The following is an 11,278-nucleotide window of genomic DNA, read 5'->3' as shown; positions in this document are numbered from 1 at the left end:
AGGCTACCTTTAGGCCCTACTCTACATAAATGGTGATATATCACAATTTAGAAAGTATGAAGAGTACAGGCTAATACGTGAAAACGTTTAATCAACTATTCAGTGGGGACAGGCTACAATGATAATGAAGCTACATGATAACAAATTGCAAGAGAATGAAAACGAATCAAGGACCACACATTCAATTAATAAAGCATTTACATTGTACATGCCAACTGTATTGTAGCTACAAATGCACAGGACATAAAGATATCACAAATCATATAAATTATATAAAAAATATACATTCATGTATAAGGCATAGGACATGCAAAACACTGTCTGGCTGTGTAGATGGCCCGCTAAATGAACACATTAATTGAACATACTATATTATATATATTAATTATTTGGTCAGATTTTTTTTCAGGCTATTTAACTATCATGGAACAATTGTTGTAAATTGGTTAGTCATAAAAATAGATTGTTTCGAATTGTCAATAAGTAAATTGGAAACAGTTACACTAATTATATCAAAATACATTGTTTCACCCTTAGAAATAATACTATATCCACATAATTTGGCATTTTTTTCTGAGTATTACAGGTGTGATTTTTTTATAACCTCTGAAAGACAAATCTGCATTTTTGTGTCGCACAAGACAATGTGGTTGTAGCATTTTCTAATCCCATACTAATGAACACTAATTTGACATAATCTGCATTATCTTTCTTACATTTTAGTGTTAATTTATTCATCTTAGTGTTAATTTATTAAGATTTGGTAGACTTGAGTTCAGACCTACCTACAGTTTGATAAAAAGGACGCCTGTGACCACTGCAAACCCAGTAAGCAACATCGCCACCTTGGGGATCCGATTCTTAGGGGAGCCCAGTTCATGGGGCAAGATCTCCATGAATGTGATGTAGATGAAGGTGCCTGATGCTAGGCCCTCTAACGTGGCCCTTGCTAGCTGGTGTTGGGGGGAAGACTTGGTCTCGGTTAGGGCAATGCCAAGCCCGATGCCCAATGGTGACATCACAGCAAAAAGCAGGATGCAGCCTGTCACTGCTGCCCGTCGTAGTTGGCCCTGGGCCAGCTTGAGGGCCAGACTGAAGGAGATAATACTCTTATGAAGTAGCAAAGCTAAGCATATTTCTAACACCTGTTGGTTGTCTTCCTGCAAGCCCACTGCCAAACCCTCAAACACAGAGTGCAGGGACAAGGAGAAGACCAGCATGAAGGCCCGGATGGCTGAATGTGAGTTGAGGTCCACATGAAGATGGACCCCCTCCTCTGAACTCCTGGAGCCCCCAAACTCCTCCCTACCATGGTGGTGATGGTGCTGTCTTGGACCGTCTCTGTCATATGATTGGACACTTGGGTCCACCAATAGGGCTCGTCTCTCCTCAGAGGGACCAGGTGATTGGTCTTTTATGGCCAGGACTATCTGTTCCAGGGTCAAGACTAGAAAGAACCCCATTGCCATGATAAACTCAGGCAGAGGGAACTGGAGCTGGATGGAAGGAAATTTACATTTCACATTAAAAAAATAATATCATGAGATCAAATACAAATCAGTCAGATGCTTTACAGTCAAGGACTCATGCCCAACTACGCTACAAGAGGTGGAGAAAGTCATGCTAAACACACAGCACAGTGCAACACTGATACAGCAGAATGAGTCACTCACAAAGCTAATCAGTCATCAGGCTGAGTAAGTGATAGTGCTGAGTAGGTGTCAGAACCCCAGAGTGCTGCTCTTTGTCTCTGATCTGACATGACTTGGCCGTGTTGAGGGATACGGTCAATAATTCAAAAGGAATAAGGGTAAGGCCATCAAAACCCATATATTATGAACATTGAGTTAAAACTCAAGTTTACAGATAGGTTGATATACTGTATGAGGATCCACCCTTTTTTGTGCTTTTCATTTGATATATATGATTTTAAAACCAATAAGGTGCTAGACGTCCCCTCTATGAAACAGTGGATAAAGATGAATACTGTATATAAGTCAACTCAAAAGTAGAAAAATTACAAATTTCTTACTGTGATGCCAAGGCTACGGAATGCATCATTGATGTCAGTTAGATAGTCGGGCACCAAGTCCAAGAGGCAGGTGGCAAAGAACACTCCGCCTGCGAAGCAGCTCACCAAACTCAGCACTCTTTGACGCATTGCTGTAAAATGTCACAGATAGTTCATGGTTACACTTCTTATTGGTGTTTTCAGATGACTTGGCTCAAAGCAGCATCTAGTTATTACAGTCAATTGGGCATTAACCTATTTTCCAATTAATTGGAAATTCATCTCAGCATGTGTTCACAATGATAGGATGCTCTTAAGGTTTGTCTCACAACGATGTAAGGATTTTCCATTAAAATCACTTATTTATTTAGGTTCTCAACACAGAACAGATGAATAGCATAACTCACCAGGGTCTACATTGCACCTCCCTGCTCCTCTGACAATGCACAGTGGTATGAAACCACATAGCAGAGTGGTGGAGAGAAGCATTACTAAAGCTCCCAGTTTGATCTCCAGGCCTGGAACAGTGGCCGGGTTACTCTGCAGTTCGAATTCCCATCCCAGTGAGTGTACAGGGGAACCTTTTTGGAGAGCCATCTTTCTGGCACTTTTGACTGTGAAGATAGAAGGTAACACTCAGACGCCATCCATGTGTTTGACTTAGAAGGGGAAAGCTGGTAGAACCTGCATAGAGTGAATGTGAATGAGTGAAGTCAAACTAAATTTGAACATTACTTTTTTGACACTTCATTTGACTCAATTGTTTAAGTTAAGAAGACTAGGATGATACAATTGTCAAACGTACATACCTAATACGATTTTTAAAATAATCGCACATTTAATTATTCCTCTTCCGAAAGAAAAAACAACACGTCCAAGTTTTTAGCAACTTGGAGGAAAGGCTTCTGGCGTATATCTCAAAAGTGTCAGGGTCCCTTGAATTTTAACTAAGTAATATCTCCGGTCATTAGAAAGAGCGTACACTTTAGCTTTTATAATTACGGTTCCATCGCTAAACCTGAAAACCTATTTTCAGTGGGAAATATAACTGCCGAAAGCTAAGAATTGCCTCCACTACGGGAAGTGATGACTCAGTTACCAACAAAAGTCTGGCAAGTCAGCTGACCCAATGGTGAGGGTGAGTTTGTAGGCGGGGCTATCCCGGTTTCATCAAGTTGGACCACGGAGGATTTCTTGTAAGTTGCATTGCATCCCCCTGATCTCCATGAATTCTGTCCCTGCCAAACTTGTGAACGCTGCCTGGCCAATGCACTGTATTATTTATATTTTTTATAATAATACTTTTGATTAGTAGGGGTCATGGATGACAGAGGACCATGTCACATGCTTGGAAGCTATCTGACTGTGATATGACTTCATACATGACTGAATAAACCTACTTTTAATAGATTCTTCTTTTAAAACAGACATTGGTTATAATTAATCTAAAAACACATCTACTAATTGAAGTCTGGCACATAAGCAACCATAATTTTTTGTAATCCAGAAGTGTCTGATTGTGGTGGTCCATGAAAAGTAGGCTAGTCATAGTTTTTTGTGAGAGGCAGTTAGAACCGAAACTGTACTGTACTGTAGCTAGTGGTACGTGCCAGTGGAGCGAGTGGTACGTGACAGTGGCTAGTGGTACATGCCAGTGCCTTCGCTGGTACATGACAGTAGCTAGTGGTACGTGACAGGGCCTCTACTGGCACCTAGTGGTACGTGCCAGTGGAGCTAGTGGTACGTGACAGTAGCTAGTGGTACATGCCAGCATAGATATATGCATGCCAGTGCCTCCGCTGGTACATGACAGTAACTAGTGGTACGTGACAGCGCCTCCACTGGTACATGACAGTTACTGTTCTGTTGATAGTGGTACGCAAGTGTCTCGTGGCAGTTGCATTGGGTGACTTGCAGCTTTTGTTTACTGTCATGTAGCCTAACTGCCCCGCGGCCATTTTAGAATAGAATTGTTTAAGTATGTATGGCGGCCTGCGGAAACCCGTGGATGTCGCGGCCGCTCATTGTTGGCTATAAGCCATAAAAGATCGACAATCGTTTTCTGTCAAAATTGAGATTTTTGATGTTTTGTATAGTTAACACCCTAAACTTCATTGTAATGTACAAAAAGTATATGATTACTTATGAAAAACTATTAATTTTAACGGTTTTTGGACATGTCAGCTAGCAAGATTTTCAAGCCATGTCAAATCAAATGCTTAGTTTGCCTGCTCTTTTGAGTGCTGCATCAGCCCATAACAACTGATCAATGAAATAACTTGCTGAGAAGTTATTAATGTAGCCTATACTTAAACTGACATTTACATTCACAACGTCATTACGAACAAAAGGATTTTCTCCCATATCCAGACATCCCAAGTCTCCCGGAAGGTACGGGAGTCTCTTTTTTTTTTATTAGCAATTTCAACAATGTCAAATGCATTTGAGTTTACAAGATACATAAAGTAAGAAAAACATCAGTTACATTCAGAGTAAACATGTATCAATACAAATTAAAATAACAAAAAAATTAACGCTAGGGGATATAAACCGTTACATAAATATATTTAAATTACTACAGATTGTTACTGTTTTAATGGCCTTTTGTTTAAGAGAATTTTTTATTGAAAAAATATACTGTCTGAGCTCTCCGTCCAAGGCAATAAAGCAAGGTTTTCTTCCCATGAATTTGCATCTATGAATATGATACTTGGCCATAATAATAATAAGATTAATTATATATACACAGGTGTTTTTCCTGGAACCGTCAAAAAGCCCAAACAATACATCCTTCCAAAATAAACAAAAATCAGCCTCAATTATTTCAGTAATAAACTTACAAAGATTTTGCCAAAATTCTTTTACAATTGGACAATGCCAGAATAAATGCACAACCGTTTCTTCACATTCATTACAAAAAGTGCAAACAACATCAATGTCTTTCTTAAATCTTTTCTTAATATAGCTTTTTGCTGGATAACATTTATGGATAAGTTTAAATGAGATTTCCTTCACTTTATTTGTGACTAAATATACATTAGGTAAAAGCCAGACATTCTTCCAAACAATATCATTGACAAAACGATTCCAGTAAGGAATAACATAGGACACCGTAGTTATATCTCTCTGAAACAAAGTTCGAATAGATCTATTATTATTTCTACCAGTATTGGAAAAGCAGGTTTTGCCTATAGGGGAGTCTGTAACAAGATTATGCACAAGGGGACAATTTTGTAGAGTAACCCTTGGCTGAGATTGAAAAAGCATACAAATACCAGAAGGTATTGCACCAAAGACTTTTGCATAATCCCCAGGTGTCACTGGAATCCTGTATTTAGAAAGAAACTCCTCATAAGTGAAAGGACGACCCTTCTCATTAAATAATTGATCTACCAGCAAGATATTATTTCAGACCTAATTTTCCAAAAAGAGAGATTTGTTTTTATATAAAATGTTCTTGTTATTCCAGATCAAAAAGTTGTGAGGAGAAAAATTGTGTTTGTATATGAGAGACCAAGCCAAAAAAAACTGTCGATGATACGCAGATAATTTCACGGGAATTTTGTCAATGTCATAGTCACAAGCAAGAAAAAAGTTTAAGCCACCAAGATTAGACAACACATGGAGAGGTATCATATTCCAAACTGAAGAGGGGTTTCCAAAAAACTGTTTCAGCCAATTTAACTTAAAAGTATTATTTACAGTACCAAAATCCAATACATTTAGTCCACCATTTTCATAGGAATCCATAAGAACAGTCTTTCTTATATAATGTGTCTTATTTTTCCAGATGAAATTGAATATCATTTTGTCTATCTCCTTTAGTAGCTTATTATCCAGATGCAGGGCCAAAGCCGCATAAGTCAAACGAGAGAGACCCTCTGCCTTAGTAATCAACACTCTACCTCTCAATGCTAAATCTCTTAATAGCCATTGATTAAATCTTTTTTGAGATTTTTTAATGACAGGAGAAAAATTGGAATGACTTCTCTTATGTTGGTCTTTGGTAAATACAATACCCAAATAGAGAACTTCATCTTTAATTGGAATATTGTAAAGAGAAGAGGAAGTGCACTCCCTAATAGACAGAAGTTCACACTTATTAACATTCAAATGTAACCAGATGCCTCTGAAAATTCCTTAATTGCTTTTATAGCAACAGGAATTAGAAACTGATTCTTCAGAAATAGTGTGGTATCGTCTGCCAGCTGTGTCAATAGTAATTCACTGCCAAGTAGAGAGATACCTTTCACAGCACTAGCTTTAATATGGTCAGCCAACAACTGAGCCACTAAAAGGAAGAGATAGGGGGAGGTAGGGCATCCCTGCCGTATACCTCTAGACACCTCGAATCTAGGGGATGTGCCGCCTGTTAACTGAATAGAACTATTACTATGCATATACAAAGTTTTAATAGCGGTAGAAAAGTAATTACCAAATCCAAACTTTCTCAAAGAATGCAAAATAAACTGATGCTCCACAGTATCGAAGGCCTTGTAAAAATCCAAAAACAAAATAAAGCCATTATCATCAATCACATCTGAATAATCCAAAATGTCCAAAACCAGCATAATATTATTTGTAATATGTCTTTTTGCCATGAAACCAGATTGTGTTTCATCAATAATAGAAGTCAACACCATCTTGAGTCTTAGAGTATCGCTAGAATTTTATAATCATTGTTAAGCAAGCAAATTGGGCGCCAATTGTCAATTAGCAGTTTGTCTTTGTTGGGTTTGGGAATTAAAACAGTCACCCCTTGAGTCATAGTAGTTGGGAGGCAATTTTTCTTTAAGGATTCCGTAAAGACCTCCAATAAAAACGGAGCTAGTTCATCGGCAAATGCCTTGTAAAATTCTGACGTCAGCCCATCAGTACCAGACTTGTTGTTTTTTAGCAGATTCAAATTATTCTTAATCTCCTGTAGAGAGATCATCTTATCGCACATCTCCATTTGGCTCTTATCAATAGTTTTAACATTCAGAGAGTCCAGGTAATTATCCGCAGTTCTATGGCAAAACTTAGAGCTATATAATTTTTGATAAAAAATTGCTACAATAATTGGATATCACTTTGAAGTCATCTGTAATAACCCCATCAATATTCAACTTATTAATACTCTGGTTATTGGAATGAGCTCTTTCCAAATTAAAGAAATAGTGTGAATTTTGTTCCCCCTCTTCCAACCATTTAGCTCTCGATCTAATAAAAGCACCCCTTCTGATTATAGTCATCTAATTTAGCTTGTAGATTAACTAACTCAACTTTTTCCTCGTCTAATAAAGTATTTGGGCTTTTATTTGACAAAAAGATCATCCTTGTTATTACCCTTAATTCTGCAGATCTTTGAGATTTGGACTTCATAGAGCCATATTTTCTAAAAAAAATTCCCACCTCAAATTTAAATAGCTCCCAATTACTACTAAATCGTTCTTCTTCTTTAGCTTTTGACCAAAAATAAGAAATCTTATTTAAAACTCCTGTTCTAACATCATCATCTTGTAATAGTGAGCAATTGAGTTTCCAATACCTTGACTGAGCAGTCCCACTTTTCAAATTGGATAACTTTAAACAAAAACATATCGCCTTATGATCTGTAAGAGGAGTTGGGCATATATCCACCTCTATAGCATCTTTAAGACTCCCAGAGATTAACCAAAAATCAATTCTGGACTGACTCGAACCTGTACTATTACTCCACGTGAATGATTTATCATCAGGATATTTTTTTCTCCATATGTCTATGAGATCAAATCTATCCATAAAAGCTATGACACTAGTATTGTTTCTATTTGGCTTACCAGGAGGCCATTTATCCATATGACAATCTAAAATGTTGTTAAAGTCCCCTCCCAATAACAGAATGGCGCTAGGAAATTTAACCAACCAGTCTTCCAGAATATTCTCTAAGATACCAGTCAGGTCATCATTCTCCTTTTTTGTGTTATATCCATAGATATTGCAAATAATAAAAATCAACTCGTTGTGTTTAATCAATTGACATATAAAGTGTCCAGCTGGGTCACATTTTGTAAGTAAAACCTCTCCACAAAACCTATTCTTTAATGTAGCCACTCCCGCAGAACGTTCTGTACCATCAGAAAGCCATATGGAATTACCCCATTGAGATTTCCAAAAATTGACGTCATTTGAAATAGAATGTGATTCTTGAAAGTAACAAAAATCTGTCTTGAACTGTTTAGCATATAAAAATAAAGCTTTACGCTTAACATTGTTACGCAAACCACTAGCGTTAAGAGAAACAAAAGATAACGATAGCATATTGCTATAACTAGTAGTGAATAGCTATGGATACTTTGAAACAGTGAAATAGAACCATGTATCCGAGAACCGCTCGTTTAGTGATTGTAATTGAGCATTTCTGAAAATAAAACATTAAAAGTTGCTTGTATTATTTCACAATTAGAAGTAAATGAGGCTCAATATAGTCTAGAGTAAAAGAAACCTGAGTAACTTGAAAGTATATCACTTCTGCATACGCCTATACCTCAGACATTAATAGCCTATCATTTCACCCAGCACCAATATAGAAAGTAAATTGCACCAATATAGAAAGTAGACAAACAGCTGTATGCACCACCAGATAGATTCAACATTTCAATGAACCTGAGATATTGTAAGATACCCTACTCTACCTTATTATCTTAGTTTATGTCTATAACATAATTTCTGAACCATTTACGCAACCTCTACCTCCCACGAAGTAGGCTGCTTTTCCATCTTCACCTTCTTTATCGCGGGCCACAGCTTTTGTCTATTCTCTCTGTCCTCCTTAGTCAAGTCCTCTGTGAAGCGCAGTCCCTTGCTCTGAAGGAAGTTGTTATTCTTTGCAGCCTTCCAAATTGCATCCCTGTGTCTCCGGGAGATAAATCTGATAATGATACCCCGGGGCTTCGGGTCATCTTGTCGCTGTTTCCCTACACGATGTGCAACGTCAATGGCATCAGGAAGCTTCACCCTCTCCTCTGGTAGCACCTTTTGGCAGATATTGATCACCTCTGCCCGCACATTTTCCTTTTCCACTTCGGATACACCATAGAGCCTTAAATTCCACCGACGTCCATAACGCTCCAATTCCGACACTCGGTTCACACATTTCGTCGTAGTTTCCTCACTTCTCTCCACACGTTTTTCGATGGTGATAAACTTCTCATTCAAGTCCTTTATTTCGACACAGATGGATTCCACCAATTTTATCACTCCTAGAGTTGATGAGGTTAATCAGGGTGCGAACGGCGTCATCTGAGAATCAGAATCAGAATGGGATTTATTCGTCATGAAAGTTTGCACAGACAAGAAATTTGCTTTGGCAGGAAGGTGCATACAATAAACATATACCTAAAATTTAAATATGTGGACTATCTATACTAAGGGTACATAAACTAGCAGTACTAAGTGGGATTAGAATAGAATTAAATATACAATAAAATAAAATATAAGTTGCCGTAAATTACAATATAAAAATACAAAAATACAAATATACAAATATTACAAAAAATACAAATGTACAAGATACCATTATTGTAATGCAGTGCAAAAAGCAGTGTGTTTTAAGCAAGAAGTCATTAGAGTCAGTGTGGTCCCTTGGCCTTGTTGAAGAGGCCAACAGCGGAAGGGAAGAAACTGTTTTTGTGGCGTGAGGTATTGGTCCTGATGGACCGCAGCCTTCTGCCAGAGGGGAGTGACTGAAACAGGGAGTGTCCAGGGTGGGAGGAGTCATCCACAATCTTCCTCGCTCGCCTCAGGGTCCTCGAGGTGTGCAGGTCCTCGAGGGTAGGCAGATTGCAGCCAATCACCTTCTCAGCAGTGCGGATGATACGCTGCAGTCTGCTCTTGTCCTTGGCAGTGGCAGCAGCGTACCAGACGGTGATGGAGGAGGTGAGGATGGACTCAATGATGGCTGAGTAGAAGTGCACCATCATTGTCTTTGGCAGGTTGAACTTCTTCAGCTGCCGAAGGAAGTACATCCTCTGTTGTGCTTTCTTGATGAGGGAGCTGATGTTCAGTTCCCACTTGAGGTCCTGGGAGAGGATAGTGCCCAGGAAGCGGAAGGACTCCACAGTGTTGACTGGGGAGTCACACAGGGTGATGGGGGTGAGTGGGGCTGTGTTCCTCCTGAAGTCCACAACCATCTCCACTGTCTTAAGAGCATTGAGCTCTAAGTTGTTCTGGCTGCACCAGGTCACCAGGTTGGCCGCTTCCCACCTATAATCAGACTCGTCTCCACCAGAGATGAGCCCAATAAGGGTGGTGTCGTCCGCAAACTTCAGGAGTTTGACGGACGGATGACTGGAGGTGCAACTGTTGGTGTACAGGGAGAAGAGCAGAGGAGAAAGGACGCAGCCCTGAGGTGATCCGGTGCTGATGGACCGGGAGTCAGAGACTTGTGTTCCCAGCTTAACGCACTGCTTCCTGTCAGACAGGAAGTCTGTGATCCACCTGCAGGTGGAATCAGGCACGTTCAGCTGGGAGAGCTTGTCCTGAAGCAGGGTGGGGATGATGGTATTGAAGGCAGAGCTGAAGTCCACAAACAGGATCCTGGCATAGGATGCTGGGGAGTCCAGGTGCTGTAGGGTGAAGTGGAGGGCCATGTTAACTGCATCGTCCACAGACCTGTTGGCTCTGTAGGCAAACTGCAGGGGGTCCAGTAGAGGGTCAGTGATGGATTTAAGGTGTGCCAGCACCAGGCGCTCGAAAGACTTCATTACCACAGAGGTCAGGGCGACGGGTCTGTAGTCATTATGTCCTGTTGGCCTTGGCTTTTTGGGCACAGGGATGATGGTGGAGGACTTGAGACAGGCTGGCACATGGCATGTCTCAAGGGAGGTGTTAAAGATGTAGGTAAACACCGGAGACAGCTGGTCAGCGCAGTGCTTGAGGGTGGCTGGAGAGACAGAGTCCGGCCCAGCTGCTTTGCGGGAATTCTGTTAACTTCACCCTCCTGAATGGAGAGAGTCGTCACTGTAGAGGGGGGGAGGTGGGAGGCCTCCTGGGTGGGAAGGGGTAGTTCAGGACTGTCCAATTGTCTTTCAAATCTGCAGTAGAACTCATTCAGGTTGTTGGCCAGGCGGGAGTCGTTAGTGGAGTGGGGGGCTCTGGGCTTGTAGTTGGTAATCTGCCTGAGCCCTCTCCAGACAGAAGCAGAGTCGTTTGCAGAGAATTGGTGTTTTAGTCTCTCTGAGTACAGTCGTTTAGCCTCCCTCACCGCCTTGCTAAACCTGTTCTTTGACTCCTTGAAACTGTCTT

The 11,278-nt window shown here is 40.1% G+C and overlaps 1 protein-coding gene across 2 annotated transcripts; it reads right to left on the bottom strand.

The window, feature by feature from the left end:
• Window positions 1-73: 73 nt before the first annotated feature.
• On the bottom strand, window positions 74-3,125 carry LOC136944291 (zinc transporter ZIP1-like). 2 transcript variants are annotated; one of them, XM_067237991.1, is made up of 4 exons: window positions 2,821-3,125; window positions 2,419-2,625; window positions 2,033-2,163; window positions 74-1,496 (listed from the first exon to the last, which is right to left on the bottom strand). In XM_067237991.1, the coding sequence occupies exons 2-4, from the start codon at window positions 2,606-2,608 to the stop codon at window positions 786-788; spliced, it is 1,032 nt and encodes a 343-aa protein (XP_067094092.1). In that variant the 5' UTR covers window positions 2,609-2,625; window positions 2,821-3,125; the 3' UTR covers window positions 74-785. The 2 variants fall into 2 exon arrangements, with proteins under 2 accessions (XP_067094092.1, XP_067094093.1); XM_067237992.1 differs by having other exon boundaries at window positions 2,419-2,695; window positions 2,821-3,080.
• Window positions 3,126-11,278: the final 8,153 nt, after the last annotated feature.

Source organism: Osmerus mordax, chromosome 6, assembly GCF_038355195.1.
Source record: "Osmerus mordax isolate fOsmMor3 chromosome 6, fOsmMor3.pri, whole genome shotgun sequence".
NCBI lineage: Eukaryota > Metazoa > Chordata > Actinopteri > Osmeriformes > Osmeridae > Osmerus > Osmerus mordax.
Note: the sequence above shows the minus strand (reverse complement) of the source record. Positions and strands in the feature narration are given on the sequence as shown.